This window comes from Hemitrygon akajei, unplaced genomic scaffold (assembly GCF_048418815.1).
Source record: "Hemitrygon akajei unplaced genomic scaffold, sHemAka1.3 Scf000115, whole genome shotgun sequence".
NCBI classification, from domain to species: Eukaryota; Metazoa; Chordata; class Chondrichthyes; order Myliobatiformes; family Dasyatidae; genus Hemitrygon; species Hemitrygon akajei.
This window is the reverse complement of record NW_027332001.1, coordinates 1188739-1207200: the sequence shown is the minus strand read 5'-3', so window position 1 is coordinate 1207200 and position 18462 is coordinate 1188739. Positions and strand designations below refer to the sequence as shown.

Genomic DNA, 18462 nt, shown 5'->3' with positions numbered 1-18462 from the left:
CAGGGAACCGTACTCTCTCCGGTCCTGTTCACCCTGTACACATCAGACTTCCAATACAACTCGGAGTCCTGCCATGTGCAGAAGTTCGCTGATGACACGGACATAGTGGGGTGTGTCAGGAATGGACAGGAGGAGGAGTATAGGAAACTGATACAGGACTTTGTGATATGGTGCACCTCAAACTACCTGCGTCTCAATATCACCAAGACCAAGGAGATGGTGGTGGACTTTAGGAGATCTAGGCCTAATATGGAGCCAGTGATCATTAATGGAGAATGTGTGGAGCAGGTTAAGACCTACAAGTATCTGGGAGTACAGTTAGACGAAAAGCTGGACTGGACTGCCAACACAGATGCCTTGTGCAGAAGGCACAGAGTCGACTGTACTTCCTTAGAAGGTTGGCGTCATTCAATGTCTGCAGTGAGATGCTGAAGATGTTCTATAGGTCAGTTGTTGAGAGCGCCCTCTTCTTTGTGGTGGCGTGTTGGGGAGGAAGTATTAAGAGGAAGGACGCCTCACGTCTTAATAAGCTGGTTAAGAAGGCGGGCTCTGTCGTGGGCAAAGTACTGGAGAGTTTAACATCGGTAGCTGAGCGAAGGGCGCTGAGTAGGCTACGGTCAATTATGGAAAACCCTGAACATCCTCTACATAGCACCATCCAGAGACAGAGAAGCAGTTTCAGTGACAGGTTACTATCGATGCAATGCTCCTCAGACAGGATGAAGAGGTCAATACTCCCCAATGCCATTAGGCTTTACAATTCAACTGCCAGGAATTAAGAACTTTTTATTATGCTTTTTGAGTAGTGATTTAGATGCATATCATATTATTACTAAGTGAATATGTATGTAATTAGTTTTTTTTTTGCTACAACAAGTGTATGGGACATTGGAAAAAATGTTGAATTTCCCCATGGGGATGAATAAAGTATCTATCTATCTATCTATCTATCTAAGAGTGGGTTGATCATCGGGACACGGAATCACAACGAACGTGTGTGGCTGTCACCTCGTATAATCCATAGGAGTGGATTGTGGAATATCTTGTGTTAACCCTTGCCTGGGTATGTTGTGTGGTAACCCCTGGAAGACGGTATTCCTGTGACAGGTCACTTTCGCTGATAACTCGTCTGTGACGGATTCAACGGATAAGAACTTCGTCGACGGTTATTTTGAAGTAACGGCCGTTTCTCTACGTTTCACCCTGGATTACAAATATCTCTCCACCATTATTTATTCCGTGGATTACTGAACTTTCCTACTTTACCATCTCAAGACTCTGAGCTTTGTTCCCTCAGGCTCGATAGTCTGGGAGTTTTATTTACACATATATACACATAACACTGTTAACTTTCCTTTATTTCATTATGTCACTACATCATAAGTAGATACTAGTAAAGAGAATGGTTTTAACATCAAAACCAGACTCCAGTGTGAACTCTATTGCTGCTGGTTCGATTCTAAAACGTTACATTTCGTAACACAGTTTTATAAATTAGTTAGCCCACATCTGGAGTGTTTCATACAGTTCTGGTCGCCCCCATTCTCGGAAGGATGTCGGGGCTTTGCAGAGAGCACAGAAGAGGTTTTCCAGGATACTGCCTGGATTAGAGGGCATGAGCTATAACGAGAGGCTGGACAAACTTGCGTTGTTTTTCCAAGAGCGGCGCAGGCTGGGGTGAGACTGGATGGCCGTTTATAAGACTACGAGAGGAATAGATAGAGGGGATATATTTTTCCTGGGGGTTGAAATGTCTAATACATTTAAGGTGAGAGGAGATGTGAGCGGCAAGTTTGCTTCTTTCCACAAACTAATGAGTAGCTGGAGTCTCTGCCTGTGGGGGGGAGGGGGGGTCAATCAATCCTGACACGTGATCCCGTTTGCCCCTCCCATTTAACCGCGGATGGGCAGCATCTGGCGTCTGTTTCCGAGGCCCCGCCTCCCGAGGATGTAACAATCTCTTCGCGCATGTTCACAGTCTCCGGGTGGACGGTGTTTTCCTCTCGGCTCAGAGCTGAAGTTGGTCGGCTGTGTGTTCGTGAAAGATTTTCGTCTCTTCCGTCGGGATCACTGTCTGCGGGCCGAAGATATCACTTTCCCATCGGTGAGTATTGAGACCGATCCCGAGCGGGGAGATCCGATGTTGGCCGTGAGCCCCGAACTGTGGGCCAGGAATTCATTTGTTTCCCAGCTATCTGGGCTCGTCAGAAATGTGTCGACTTCACTTAATCTGCATTGAACGATCCAAACCAGGAGCCCAAGCTGTCTGTTTTCACAGAATTGAAATAGAAGTCCCGCCGTCAGGTCACGTGAGGCTGTGTGCCGCAGATTCGCCCCGCCCTCCGCTTTGTGACGCCAGATCACGTGGTGTGATTTTGGCCGCTGAGTTTCATTAACTTCCCTGAACTCTCCCCGTTTCCTGAGGCTCCTCACATTTGTCCTGGAGCTTTATGGCTGTTGTGTCTTCTCCCGGAGTGGGGTGGATGAGAAAGGAGAACGTCCCAGGTTGTGGGCATCTTTGGTTTCACTGCCTGCTTTACCGAGGGACTGGGAAGTCTAGGGGGAGAATGGTTCGAGCCTCAGCTCCACGCAGTAGAGCTGAGCCATACATTACTCCTGCACGTTTATAGTCCAGCGACAGCGGTCGGTCCAGTATAGACAAGACAAGATCTGTATCCTAGGATCTGTAATACAAATTTCCTGAAATGGTCCTGTTTTAACCTGGATATGGAGTGATAGTATAACAGTAAAGGAAGCACAACTTTTCCCTGTAAATTATCCTGGAACCGCTTTGTCTGTTATTCCTGGAAATGTGTTCAGTACAGTTGTTGCTAATGAGGTTCACATGAACAATCTCAGGAATGATCGGCTTTATGTGTGAGGAGCATTTGATGGTTCTGGACCTGTGCTCAATGGAGTTCAGAGGGATGGTGGGGGAGGTGGAGGGATGGATGGTTAAGTAAACCTACCAAATGTTGAAAAGCCTGGATACAGTGGACATGGAGAGGATGTTTCCATTAGACAGAGAGTCTGTGATCTGACAGCACTGTCTCAGAATAAACTTGCTTCCCTTTAAAACTGAGATGAGAAATTTTTTTTGGCCAAAAGATGTCTGATATGTGGAATTTGTTGCCTCAGAATTTGTTTGAGGCTGCCATTTGGGTCTATTTGTGAAGATTAATATACTGATGATTGCTGAGTAGCTTCAGGGTTACAGGAGGAAGGCAGGAATATGGTGTTGGATTAAAAATCAGCCATGATTGAATGGTTGAGTGGTGGAGCAGACCAGATGGATTGAATCACCTGATTCTGTTCCTGTGTCTTGTGTCTTACCATGACTGAATGATGGCTCCTTCTTATCCCGTATCGTCTGTGTCATGTGTGAGGGACAATAAAAGATTGTTCACTGAGATCATTATATTTGCCAACGTTTAAATTTCAGTGAGTTTTGTTCCTAGTAACATTAAACAGAAATGTTTGGTCCTCCTTTTCATTGTTGACGTGCTTCATTATCTTTCATGTTAAAGTTAGACCGGCAGTGAGAGATTTATTGGAAGAAAAACCACGACTGAAGACGAGGGAACAGCAACAAGTGAACCGGCCCGAGGATTGAGAGCATCAACTGGAGAGAACCCATCTGACTCAGAGATTCCAGTGATTCAGTCGGGAGAAGGTTTGGTGAGTCTCATTTACTCAAACACTGGTCCTTTAGACATTACATACCTGTACAAAGGAAGGTAGGAAATAGTTGGGAGTGAGACTGAATGTGCCCAGAAGAACCAGTTATGTCAGTACCAGTCAGACACAGTTGTGAAGAAGCTCCCCCCCCCCCAATATTCCCTTTAAACTTTTCACCCTGCACCCTTAATGCATGTCCTCTGGGTTTTTTTCTCCCCTAGCCTCAGTGGAAAAAGCCTGCTTGCATTCACTCTATCTATACCCATCATAATTTTATACACCTCTATCAAATCACCCCTCATTCTCCTACGCTCCAGGGAATAAAGTCCTAACCTATTCAACCGTTCTCTGTAACTCAGTTTCTCAAGTCCCGGCAACATCCTTGTAAACCTTCTCTGCACTCTTTCGACCTTATTAATATTATTCCTGTAATTCGTGACCAAAACTGCACACAGTACTCCAAATTCCCCCTCACTAATGCAATATGGAACCTCACCATTACATTCCAACTCTTATACTCAGTACTTAGATTTATAAAGGCCAATGTACCAAAAGCTCTCTTTACTACCCTATCTACATGTGATGCCACTTTTAGGGAATTTTGTATCAGTGTTCCTAGATCCCTCTGTTCTAGTGCCCTCCTCAGTACCCTACCATTTACCTTGTATGTTCTACCTTGGTTTGACTTTCCAAAGTGCAATACCTCTCACTTGTGTGTATTAATCCCATGGGGATGAATAAAGTATCTATCTATCTAATATCCATCTGCCATTTTTCCAGCTGGTTCAGATCCCTCTGCAAGCTTTGAAAACCTTCTTCACTGTGCACTACACCTCCATTCTTTGTATCATGAACAAATCTGCTGATCCAATTTACCAAATTATTATCCAGATCATTGATATAGATGACAAATAACAATGGACCCAGCACTGAACCCTGTGGTACACCACTAGTCACAGGCCTCCACTCAGAATAGCAATCCTCCACTACCGCTCTCTGACTTCTCCCATTCTCAATTCCCAATCAAATTTACTACTTCACCATGTATAGCTAGTGACTGAATCTTCCTAACTAACCTCCCATGCGGGACTTTGTCAAAGGCCTTACTGAAGTCCATGTAGACAACATCCACTGCCTTGCCTTCATCCACTTTCCTTGTAACCGCCTCGAAAATCTCTAATATATTTGTTAAACATGACACAAAGCCATGTTGACTCTCCCTAATAAGTCCCTGTCTATCTAAGTAATTGTTGATCCTATCTCTTAGTACTCCTTCCAATAATTTACTCATGACCGACATCAAACTTGCCAGCCTATAATTTCCTGGATTACTTTTAGAGCCTGCTTTAAACAACGGAACAACATGAGCTATCCTCCAAATCTCTGGCACCTCACCCGTAGATAACGACATTTAAATATATCTGCCAGGGCCCCTGCAATTTCAACACTAGTCTCCTTCAAGGTCCGAGGGAATACCCTGTCAGGTCCTGGAGATTTATCTACTCACCTCAAGATAGCAAGCACCTCCTCCTCTTCTATCTGTATAGGTTCCATGACCTCAATACTTGTTTGCCTTATTTCCATTGACTCCATGCTAGTTTCCTTAGTAAATTCAGACACAAAAAAACCATTTAACATCTCCCCAATTTCTTTTGGTTCCATACATAGCCGACCGCTCTGATCTTCAAGAGGATCAATTTTATCCCTTAACTATCCTTTTGCTATTAATATACCTGTGGAAGCTCTTACTATCCTTCACCTTGACTGCCAACGCTACCTCATGTCTTCTTTCAGCCCTCCTGATTTCTTCCTTAAGTATTTGTTTGCACTTTTTATACACTCCCTGTTTCTTATACATGCCATACATCTCTCTCTTCTTTATCAGAGTTCCAATATCCCTCAAGAACCAAGGTTCCTTATTCTTATTCACTTTGCCTTTAATCCTGAGACTTTGTTCCCAGGGTGTCCTCATGCCTTGTGCAGGAAGGCACAGAGTCGACTGTACTTCCTTAGAAGGTTGGCGTCATTCAATGTCTGCAGTGAGATGCTGAAGATGTTCTATAGGTCAGTTTTTGAGAGCGCCCTCTTCTTTGTGGTGGCGTGTTGGGGAGGAAGCATTAAGAAGAAGGACGCCTCACGTCTTAATAAGCTGGTAAGGAGGGCGGGCTCTGTCGTGGGCAAAGTACTGGAGAGTTTAACATCGGTAGCTGAGCGAAGGGCGCTGAGTAGGCTACGGTCAATTATGGAAAACCCTGAACATCCTCTACATAGCACCATCCAGAGACAGAGAAGCAGTTTCAGTGACAGGTTACTGTCGATGCAATGCTCCTCAGACAGGATGAAGAGGTCAATACTCCCCAATGCCATTAGGCTTTACAATTCAACTGCCAGGACTTAAGAACTTTTTTTTTAAAGCTATTATTAATGCTTTTTTGAGTTAGTGATTTAGATGCATATCATATTATTACTGAGTTAAGTATTGTATGTAATGAGTTTTTGCTACAACAAGTGTATGGGACATTGGAAAAAATGTTGAATTTCCCCATGGGGATGAATAAAGTATCTATCTATCTATCTATCTATCATGGGCCGTCCAGAAATGATTTCAGCTGGAGACAACCCTGTTTTCCCCTGTGGGGTAACCCTCATGTGGAATCGGGCTAATGGTCGGACCTTCAACCAAGTGAGTCCAGTCTCCACTGTTAGTCTGGCTAGTTTACTCTTCAGAGTGCCATTGGCTCTTTCCACTCTGCCAGCGGCCCGTGGGTGGTGTACGCAGTGGAATTGTTGCTTGATAGCTAGTTTGTTACATACCCATTTGTTTACTTTCACCACAAAGTGTGGGCCATTGTCAGAGCTCAGCATCTCTGGCAGGCCGTACCTGGGAATTATATCCCATAATAATACATTCACAACAGTCACAGCAGTATCGATGGTAGTTGGAACAGCTTCAATCTATCTACTAAGCACATCTATAATATCTAAGCAGTATTTATAGCAATGTACTCTAGGCAATTCAATAAAATCAACTTGTAGACACAAAAAGATCCACCTGGCAGGGTAGTCATACCCGATGTGCAGGGTAAAGGTTACCAACCATTCCCTCCTTTCCCAGGTGTGTCAAATCATGTTTCTGATCGACCAATATTGGAAAAAACTGTGTAGGAACACAAACCTGTCCCGCTAGGTGATCCAAAAACTTAGGCCGGGGACTTTCTGGCACCTCATATGGGACCACAGTTTGCACTCCTCCACAGAGGCATCCCCCTGAAAACTATGTACCTCCGTCATGTCTGGCAAACCCACTCTGCTTTAGGCATGTAAGGTTGTTTGACGGAAACCCGAGGGGACTACAACTACTGGGGATTTTGCCACAGTTTTCGCTGTCTAATCTGCTAAAGCATTGCCTTTAGTGACCAAGTTAGACATGCGGGTGTGGGCTGCACATTTAATAACAGCCAGAACTCGAGGTAGCTGCAGAGCGGTGAGTAAGTTGTTTACAAAGGTGGCATTACTAATGGGGTGGCCAGAGGAAGTCAGGAATCCCCACATTCCCAGAGAGTGCCGTAGTCATGTACAATTCCAAATGCGTAACGGGAGTCTGTGTAAACGTTCCCACTTTAGTCTGTTGCTAGGATACAGGCACGAGTCAGAGCAAACAGCTCAGCCTTCTGGGCGGAGACAGCTGCTTCAAAAGAGGCCTGCTCAATTACTTCACTGTCCATCACTATCACATCGATTCCCTGCTGGATCCACAAAAGATAGATAGATACTTTATTCATCCCCATGGGGAAATTCAACATTTCTTTCCAATGTCCCATACACTTTTGTAGCAAAACTAATTACATACAATACTTAACTCAGTAAAAATATGATATGCATCTAAATCACTTCTCTCAAAAAGCATTAATAATAGCTTTTAAAAAGTTCTTAAGTAGTTCACTTAAATACATTGAGTCCTAACCCCGGCACTTTAACATATCTTACTCCTGGCGGTTGAATTGTAAAGCCGAATGGCATTGGGGAGTATTGATCTCTTCATCCTGTCTGAGGAGCATTGCATCGATAGTAACCTGTCGCTGAAACTGCTTCTCTGTCTCTGGATGGTGCTATGTAGAGGATGTTCAGGTTTTTCCATAATTGACCGTAGCCTACTCAGTGCCCTTCACTCAGCTACCGATGTTAAACTCTCCAGTACTTTGCCCACGACAGAGCCCGCCTTCCTTACCAGCTTATTAAGACGTGAGGCGTCCCTCTTCTTAATGCTTCCTCCCCAACACGCCACCACAAAGAAGAGGGCGCTCTCCACAACTGACCTATAGAACATCTTCAGCATCTCACTACAGACATTGAATGACGCCAACCTTCTAAGGAAGTACAGTCGATTCTGTGCCTTCCTGCACAAGGCATCTGTGTTGGCAGTCCAGTCTAGCTTCTCGTCTAACTGTACTCCCAGATACTTGTAGGTCTTAACCTGCTCCACACATTCTCCATTAATGATCACTGGCTCCATATGAGGCCTAGATCTCCTAAAGTCCACCACCATCTCCTTGGTATTGGTGATATTGAGCTTCCATCCTCATGAAACGGTGTCTCGGGCTAGAGGGAGTATTGCGGAATGGATGGGAGAGCCTGTCCTTCTTTCACTCTGATCCAGACGGGGGCAGTCGGTGTGGACAACCATGGCCTGAAATTGCCCAGAGCTGTGGTACAACGTCTTGCGTTTGGTCAATATTAAAAGAGTGTCTTCACCTCAGACTCCTTCCAGTATTGAAGTCGGACCGCAGCCAAGTCTTGCCAGTCTCCCTCGGTGATGGAGGCTTGTTTCGTCAGGGTGTGGGCAAGGAACCATAGGCTCTTTGGCTTGAACCCAGGGCAAACCCTGACGCTGGTATGGGGAAACACCAGTCCTGTCTGTCGCCAAAGGAAATCCGGAACTTTGGCCAGTAATGCACTGCCCTCTCTTCCTTGAACCTCTCCAATCACCATGACTGGGAACTTCTGTCCCTCGAGGGGTGCATAATATTGGCTTTCCTCAGTGATGTAGCACAGAGTCACATGAGGGTCGGCCGCTGGCGGAAGGGGTTCAAATGCAGTGGAGTCCAGATTAAGTGCCCACCACTGGGGGGGGGGGGGGGTGTCAGTAACTGGGGAAGCTGTCGGTTGTTCACTAGTCCCAGGTTGACACCCTTGTCTGTCTCCACTCCTCCTGTCCTCCACAATCAGCTCCTCTGTTTTTGTGACATTGAGGGAGAGGTTGTTTTCTTGACACCAGTCAGATGTTGTTCAGACCTCAGACAGAGTCAGCAATCAAACGGTTGAGCATGGTGCGATGAATGTGCTGAGCTGTGTATATTACAATGCAAGAAGCATCGGAGGAAAGCCTGATGAGCTCAGGAAAGGGAATTATGATATTGTAGACATTATTGGGACTTGGTTGCACCCAACAGTCTGAGGGATTTAGAGGAACAAAAGTTATTCAGTAAGTAATTTTAACTTTCCATATATTGACTGGGACTCCCATACTGTAAAAGGACTAGATGGGGTAGAGTTTCTCAAATGTGCCCTTAATCGGTACGTAGAATTCTCGACGAAGAAGTGTGCAATAAGCTGTTAGGCAATGATCCAAGGCTGGTGACAGAAATTAGTGATCATAATGACATGAAATTCAAAATAAAGATGGAAAAAGAGAGGTCTGGACCATGGGTTGAGATTCTAAATTGGAGAAAGGTCAATGTTGATGGTATCAGAAAGGATCTGACAAGTGTGGATTGGGACTGGCTGTTTTCTGACAAAGGAGTACTTAGTAAGTGGGAGGCCTTGAGAAGTGAAATTTTGAGGGTATAGAATTTGTACGTGCCTTACAAAATGAAAGTTGAAACATAACTGGTTCAGGGAAACTTGGCTTTCAGGAGATATTGAGGCCCTGGATATTTCGTTCCTCTAAATGCCTCAGACTGTTGGGTGCGACCAAGACTCATTAATGACTGACTCATTAATCATCATTCCACACCCTAAGCTCATTTGACATTTTTTTCTTTGGTTGTCTTCTGTTGGTTTCTAGCTTCCCAATAGCTTTTGCTCTTTTGTTTGCACTCTCTTTGGCTTTTATGTTGGCTTTGGTTTCTCATTCCAGCCACAGTTGTGTCCTCCTGCCTTTCCAATGCTTCCACTTCTTTGGGATATATCGACAACTCATCTCCCGAATTGCTCCAAGAAACTCCAGCCATTGCTGCTCCATTGTCACTCCTACCTTTTCCCTTCCAAACAAGTTTGGCCAGCTTCTCTGTTATAGAAATGTGGAACAGTTCATAGAGAAACTGGCTATTTGGCTCATCTGGTCAATGCTGAAAAAAAACCATTTACACTGTCTAATGCATCTACCTGCACCGAGACCATCGCCCTCCATACCCCTACCAACCAGGCTCCCACCCAAACTTCCTTCAAATGATGAAACCGAGCTCATATTCACCACTTGTGTTGGCATCTCATTCCATGCTCACACAACCATTTCAGTAAAGAGCTTTTCCAAATGTTCCTGTTAAATTTTCACCTTCCTCACTTATCCATGCCCTCTAGTTGTCATCCCACCCAACCTCAGAGGAGAAAGCTGCTTGCATTTACCCTATCTGTACCCTCATAATTCTGTATACTTCTGACAAATCCTCGAAGTAATGCATAATTTCATTCTTTCTGTTCCGAGCATTTTTAGGTGCATAAGATGATGAGGGGCATTGACCTTGTGGATAGCCAGAGGTTTGTTCCCAGGGCTGAAATGGCTCACATAAGGGGGCACAGTTTAAGGTGATTTGAAATAGATACGGTGGGGATGTCAGGGGTATGTTTTCTACACAGAGAGTGGTGGGTGCATGGAATGCACTGCCAGCAATTTGTGTGAGATTGTTTCAGTTACTTTGGGGCCAGGAACCCATGCAGCTCAGTGGGAACAGGGAATAATACCAATGGAGGGAGTCAAACTGAGCCAGGTCACAGATTGGAGACGGCAGAAATGCCCCATTCTTACAGAGACATGAAAAGCATCAGAGAGTTTGATGGTCATTCCAGACACCAGCACTGTGCCCAGTTAGAAGGTGATTTCCTTCTCCAACTTGTGTTGAGCTTCACTGTAACAGTGTGATGACAGATCACATCTTGACATCTCAAGTAATCTCATCTGAAAGGTTGTCCTATACCCATTGATGGATTTTGTAAATCTCTTTACAGGTTACAAATGACGAGGAATTTGTGGGAATCGTGAACACAACACACTAGTTTTGTTGTCGCTGTCCAGATATTTAAGAAGTGGAACAAGGGATTCACTCGAACATCTTTCCTGCTCAGACTGTGGGGAGGGATTCAGTTGATCATCTGTGTGACTGGCATACCCGTCATCTTACACAGGCGGGACCCAATCATCTGCTCAGACTGTGGGAATGGATTCAGTCGGATATTTCAACTGAAGGTACATCAGCAAGTTCACACTGGGGCAAGGCCATTCACCTGTTCTGTGTGTGGGAAGGGATTCAGTCAGTTATCCCACCTGTGGACACACCGGTCAGTTCACACTGGGCAGAGGCTGGTCATCTGCTGAATTTGTGGGGAAGGATTCACTCGGTCATCTGATCTAATGGCTCACCAGCAAGTTCACACTGGGGAGCAGCCGTTCACCTGTTCAGACTGTGGGAAGGGATTCACTCAGTCATCTAAACTAAAGGTACATCAGCGAGTTCACACTGGTGAGAGGCTGTTCACCTGCTCAGTGTGTGGGAAGGGATTCACTCGATCATCTAAACTAAAGGTACATCAGCGAGTTCACACTGGGGAGAGGCCGTTCACCTGCTCAGTGTGTGGGAAGGGATTTACTTGGTCATCTCAACTGAAGGAACATCAGAGAGTTCACAGTGGAGAGTGGCCATTCACCTGCTCAGTCTGTGGGAAGGGATTCACTTGCTCATCTAAACTGAAGGTACATCAGCGAGTTCACACTGGTGAGAGGCCGTTCACCTGCTCAGACTGTGGGAAGGGATTCACTCGGTCATCCCACCTACTGGTACACAAGTCAGTTCACACTGGGGAGAGGCCGTTCACCTGCTCAGTGTGTGGGAAGGGATTCACTCAGTCATCTAAACTGAAGGAACATCAGAGAGTTCACACTGGAGAGAGGCCGTTCATCTGCTCAGACTGTGGGAAGGGATTCACTCGGTCATCCCAGCTACTGGTACACAATTCAGTTCACACCGGGAAGTGGCCATTCACGTGCTCAGACTGTGGGAAGGGATTCACTTGCTCATCTCAACTGAAGGTACATCAGAGAGTTCACACTGGAGAGAGGCCGTTCACCTGCTCAGACTGTGGGAAAGGATTCACTTCATCATCTCAACTGAAGGTACATCAGCGATTTCACATCGGGGAGAGGCCATTCACCTGCTCAGACTGTGGGAAGGGATTCACTTCCTCATCTGATCTTAAGGTACATCAGCGAGTTCACACTGGGGAGAGGCCGTTCACCTGCTCAGACTGTGGGAAGGGATTCACTTTATCATCTCAACTGAAGCTACATCAGCGAGTTCACACTGGGGAGAGACCGTTCACCTGCTCAGACTGTGGGAAGGGATTCATTCAGTCATCCGACCTACTGGTACACAAGTTAGTTCACACTGGAGAGAGGCCGTTCACCTGCTCAGACTGTGGGAAGGGATTCACTCGGTCATCCGACCTACTGGTACACAAGTCAGTTCACACTGGGAAGAGCCCGTTCACCTGTTCAGACTGTGGGAAGGGATTCACTCGGTCATCTAAACTGAAGGTACATAAGCGAGTTCACACCGGAGAGAGGCCGTACAGCTGCTCAGTGTGTGGGAAAGGATTCACTCTGTCATCCAACCTAATGGCACACCAGCGAGTTCACACTGGGGAGAGGCCGTTCACCTGCTCAGACTGTGGGAAGGGATTCACTTGCTCATCTAATCTGAAGGTACATCAGCGAGTTCACACTGGGGAGAGGCCATTCACCTGCTCAGACTGTGGGAAGGGATTCCCTTGGTCATCTCAACTGAAGGAACATCAGAGTGTTCACACTGGAGAGAGGGCATTCACTTGCTTAGACTGTGGGAAGGGATTCACTTGCTCATCTAAATTGCAAGTACATCAGCGAGTTCACACTGGAGAGAGGCCATTCACCTGCTCAGACTGTGGGAAGGGGTTTACTCGGTCATCCCACCTGCTGGTACACAGGTCAGTTCACACCGGAGAGAGGCCGTTCACCTGCTCTGTGTGCGGGAAGGGATTCACTTGGTCATCTCAGCTGAAGGAACATCGAAGAGTTCACACTGGGGAGAGGCCGTTCACCTGCTCAGAATGTGGGAAGGGATTCAGTCGGTCATATGACCTTCTGGCACACCAACGAGTTCACACTGGGGAGCAGCCATTCACCTGCTCAGACTGTGGGAAGGGATTCACTTGGTCATCTCAACTACAGAGACACCAGCGAATTCACACTGGGTAGTGGCTGATCACCTGCTCAGACTTTGGGAAGAGATTCTCTCAGCCAAATCAACTAAATGTTCATCATTGTGTTCACATTGGGGAGAGGCTGTTCTCCTGCTGTGAAGGTGGGAAGCGATTCACTGAGTCAGCTAACCTTATGTAAATATCGCTTCGGCTAGCAACTTAATATAGGGGGTCATAGCCCCCCAGCCTAGAAAAGAAATCTCATTTGGGTGGATTCTGCGTGATGTTATAAATCAGTGCTGTACCCCGAAATAACAAATGGTACACAATATGTGATTAAACAATTGAGCTTTATAATTCTTACTTTGACTGAGGCAATGATGTACAGTATATCAGTAAAGTTTCCCGTACCATTTGACTTCATTGTGAAGTATTATCTTGCACCTTCTATCTCACTGAGTTTTCCAGTAATCAGTTTTTGTTAGCTGGAACGACAAGAGGTTTAATTGAATGCAGCACCTGGTGGGATAACAGTTATAAGCTACTATCATAGGGTATGACAGGAACGATTCTAGCATTTAGTTACGAACCGTAACACTTCAGAAACGAACCAGAAGCAATAGACTGCACCTGGAGTCTGGTTTTGATGTTAAAACAACTATCTTCATTAGTATCTTCTTATAATCTAGTAACTTAAGCAAGATAAACCAAAGTTAACAGTGTTATGTGTATATATATATGTGTGTGTGTGTGTGTGTGTAGATATAACTCCCAAACTATTGAGCTCGGTGTTGGGGGGGTGTGGAGAACTAGACTTAGAGTCTTGAGATGGTTAAGCATGAAAGTCTAGTTCATTCATGGAATAAGGGATAGGAGAGAGAGATTTGTAATCCAGGGTAAATGCAGAGAGAAGGCAATTACGTTGAATTCCACATGTTCCACGGTGGTTAAAATGAGTTAACAGTCGCCGTAGATTTTATCTGTCGTCGTTCCAAATCCACATACGAATTGTCACCGAAAGTGACTTGTCACAGGGATATCATCTTCAAGTGAATCGCCACACCACATACCCAGGCAAGGGTTAACACATAAGTGGTCTCCACAGGATACCCCAAACAAAATGCACTCCTGTGGATTATTCAAGGTGACAGGCGCACATTCGATGTACACTGGATCGATAATCAAACCACCCTTGTGGGCACAGGAGAGTTGCAAACAGTGACCCTTGGCCATTAGCTTCCTTGTGAAAATCTTTTGTTCTCTTTCTTTGTCTCCTGACTGTGAGTGTCTGTGTCCTCGCTTAAAAGGAAACAAACTGCAAGTAATGTAAACAAGCTGCAAGTCGGACAGTCCCAGCTCCTTAAGCTCTCTCTCTCTGTAAAAATCAAAAGTGAGCTGAGAAAGTCAGCGGCTGATGTCATTGTTAGTCCCCACCTCACTCAGGCACTCTCTTAAAGTGACAGTCCACAGCAAACGAAACCCAGGGATTCATAACACTTGCCCTCTCCCCAAAAAATAATTTTTGATCTCAAAGAGCAAAATTTTAACTGCAAACTACAGTATATAAAACAATAGACATACGGTTATCATGTAACACATTGCAGCAGCGTTTACAGATACCAGATTCTGCTTCACTATTAAAACTGTAAGCTTAGCATCTGGAAAGACAATCGGCAATGATATTATCCGTGGATTTTATATGCGTTATCACAATATCATACTCTTGCAAAATAAGACGCTAGTATAACAATCTTCTGTTTTTGTCCTTTACCTTACTCAAAAACACCAACAGATTCTGATCAGTATAAACTACAAGAGGTTTCTTCTCAGGACAAACACAAACATCGAAATGCTGCAAAGCCAAGATGAGTGACAACAACTATTTCTCTAAGAACCACAGAACATTACAGCACAGAACCAGGCCTTTTGGCCCTTCTCGGCTGTGCTGAACCATTTTTCTGCCTAGTCCCACTGACCTGCACCTGGGCCATATCAACCCAAACGCCTCTCATCCATATACCTGTCCAGGTTTTTCTTAAATGTCAAAGGTGAACCCGCTAAGATGGAATAATTTCTTTGATGCTCATTGAATTTTCTCGAAAAGTAAGCTATATCATCATCATCTTTTTGTAATAACACTGCCCCGGCAGCTTCATCACTGGCATCCACAGCTACAGAGAATGGCTTTGTAAAGTCAGGTGCCCTGAGCACAGGTTAATGACATAAAAATGGCTTTCAATCGATCAAATGCCTCCTGACAAGGCTCGGTCCAAACAAACTTTTTACCCTTCTTGAGGAGATTAGTCAGAGGAAGAGCGATATAAGCAAAGTTCTTACAGAACTTACGATAATATCCTACCATTCCCAGAAACCTTCTAAGAGCCTTCTTACCAGTCAGAATAGGAACTTGAGAAATTGCCTGGACTTTTGCCTGAACAGGAGCCCACTTGCCTTGAGCTACAACATAGCCAAGATAGGTCACAGTGGCATGGTAAAATTTACTCTTAGCTAAATGTAAGGCTGGCCTGGGAAAGCCTGTCAAATAGCTTTTCTACTGCAGAGATATGCTCTTCCCAAGTGTCACTCCCTGTGACTAAGTCATCAATATAGGCTTCTGTGTGTTCTAACCCTAGAATTACAGAATCATTCAGTCTCTGGAATGATCCTGGACCATTTTTTCATTCCAAACAGCAAAACATTGTATTCATACAACCCAGAAGGTGTCACAAATGCAGAAATTTCTCTAACTCAATGATTAAGTATTTCAGTATTTCAGTAATCAGTATTTCATCAATGGAATACACCAATACCCTTTCAACAGATCAATCTTTGTTGGAAATTTAGCTTTTCCAACTTTATTGATGCACTCATCCACCCTAGGGATAGGAGAGGCATCTGTTTTTGTTACTGCATTTACCTTCCTATAACCAGTGCAAAATCTAACACTACCATCAGGTTTGGGCACAATAACGCAGGGTGACTCCAACCTGATGCTGAAGGACTAATAATACCATTTCCCAGCATATTTTCAAATTCTTGCTCAGCCAATATACACTTTTCTACTTTCATATGATACGGGTGTTGTTTAATAGGCTTGGCTTGACCAATATCTACATCATGTACTACGACCGTGGGAACATCAGGAAATAAATCTTTAAACTTCAGAATTAATTCCTTCAGCTGTTGTTGTTGCTTTGGCTGCAGATGAGACAAATTGTTATCAATGTTTTCTGGAACAACCGAGTTCATTAGCCTAACTGCGACCATGTTTGGCTTGTGAAAAGTCTCAGACGAGTCAATTGTTTCATTCTCAGGGTTACCAGATTCATATGTTTTGACAACAACACTCACAGATGGTGCGTGTTTGCCAAAATAAGGCTTTATCATATTTACGTGTACAACCTGTGTTAGTTTACGTCAGTCGGGTGTTTTAATAACTTAATTCACATCATTAATTTGAGAGCCTATTTCATACGGTCCATTGAATTTCACCTGGAGTGGATTCGTCAACATTGGAGATAAGGCAAGCACCTTACCTCACACTTTCTATTTTCTTTCGCATGCCCGCTTATCAAACCAACACTTCATTTTGTTTTGAGAAATCTTTAAGTTTTGTCTCACTAGACTACACGCTTGGTGTAGTTTATTGCAGAACTTCAAAACATAGTCTAACAAGTTAACATGTACATCCCCATCAATCCACTGTTCCTTTAACAAGGTGAAAGGTACCCTCAGTCTACAACCAAAGAAGTTCAAATGGACTAAAGCCACGAGATCCTGTACTGACGGTCTTACTGAGAACAAAAGCAAACATATTCCTTCATCCCAGTCTTTCCATTTTCAACACAATATGTCTTAATCATTGTTTTGAGTGTAGAATGAAAACTTTCTACCGCCCTTGTGATTCCAGATGGTACGCAGATGATGTTATTTGTTCAGCTCCTAGTTCAAAAACTACCTACTGAAATAATCCAGGTGTAAAATTACTTACTTGATCAGACTGGATTTCTTTAGGCAATCCAGAAAAAGTGTAAAAAAAACAACAACTTGGTAAGAACTTTCGCTACAGTTTTAGCTTTAATATTTCTCAGAGGTATTGCCTCTGGGAATCTGGATGCAGTACACATAATAGTTAGCAGATAATGATGGCCAGCTTTAGGCTTTGGCAATGGGCCAACACAATCCACTATAACTTTGGAAAAGGGTTCACCGAATGCAGGTATAAACCACAGTGGGGACACCGGGATTACCTGGTGGGGTTTACCCACAGCTGGACAAGTGTGACAGGTTTGCAAAAGGTCACATGTTTCCTCAAATTAGGCCAGTAAAATTATTTCATAAACCTGTTTACAGTTATATTCACTCCAAAATGGACACCTAAGGGCATACTGTGGGCCAAAGTTGAAATTTCAGCCCTATAAACTTTAGGAACTACAACCTGGTGAACAATTGCCCATTCCTCACTCGCTGGTAAAGCAGCCACTTCCTCATTAACACTTCATTCTTGAGATAATACCCTACTGGCACTTTCTTAATCTAATCATCTGACAGAGCTGTTTCTTTTAAATTTTCAATATCAGAGTCTCGATTCTGTTCTGCTATAAACCCCTTCCTAGACAGGGATAAATCTTTCTCATCAGACTTACTACCTGAATCCTGTTGAAACAATGAAGGCAGAAAAGTCCCTGACAAGTCATCATAACCGGAATCCCGATTTTGGCTATCATGGGTATCAGAATCATGCTGCACAGAACCGTCTGCGTCGGCAGACTTTTTAGCCATACTTCGAGTTACTGGGCAGGACGGATAAATGTTAAAATCCATCCGTGGGTCGTCGGTGGTTGGCTTAGTTGTCAACTGCACTGCAGGAACAACTTCACCATCTGCCAGGTCATTCCCTAACAGCAAAGTAACATCTTCCACCGGTAAACTGGAGCACAATCCGATCTCAACAGGTCCCAAAACCAACCCTGACTGTAAAGTTACCTTGTACAACGGAACAGAAACCACGCCTCCCCCAATGCCTTTAATAAGATTTACCTCACCAGTTTTAGTTTCATCACCAAACTTTAGAACGCTGTCTAATATAACTGACGGAGAAGCCCCTGTATCTGAAACAATTTTCAGTGGTACCGGGGTTGACTCTTTCTTTAATAATGCAATCCCATCTGACATAAAATAATCAACTCTCTTCTTAACTCGGTCAGACCTCTCAAATCCTTATCTGAGCCTCAACAGAATGTTCAGAACCCTGTGGGTTTACTGGTGCTTCAACAGACTGATCACAGGCATTCGGGACTGCCTCCTTTTCCTTTTTCCTTATCTGAGCCTCAA

The 18462-nt window shown here is 44.4% G+C and overlaps 1 protein-coding gene across 2 annotated transcripts; it reads left to right on the top strand.

The window, feature by feature from the left end:
• The first annotated feature begins 1966 nt into the window (after window positions 1-1966).
• Window positions 1967-13485, top strand: LOC140723467 (uncharacterized). Of its 2 annotated transcripts, none has more exons than XM_073038045.1 (3): window positions 1967-2104; window positions 3528-3678; window positions 10903-13485. In XM_073038045.1, the coding sequence occupies exon 3, from the start codon at window positions 11306-11308 to the stop codon at window positions 13181-13183; it is 1878 nt and encodes a 625-aa protein (XP_072894146.1). In that variant the 5' UTR covers window positions 1967-2104; window positions 3528-3678; window positions 10903-11305; the 3' UTR covers window positions 13184-13485. The 2 variants fall into 2 exon arrangements, with proteins under 2 accessions (XP_072894146.1, XP_072894147.1); XM_073038046.1 differs by having other exon boundaries at window positions 1976-2104; window positions 3532-3678.
• Window positions 13486-18462: the final 4977 nt, after the last annotated feature.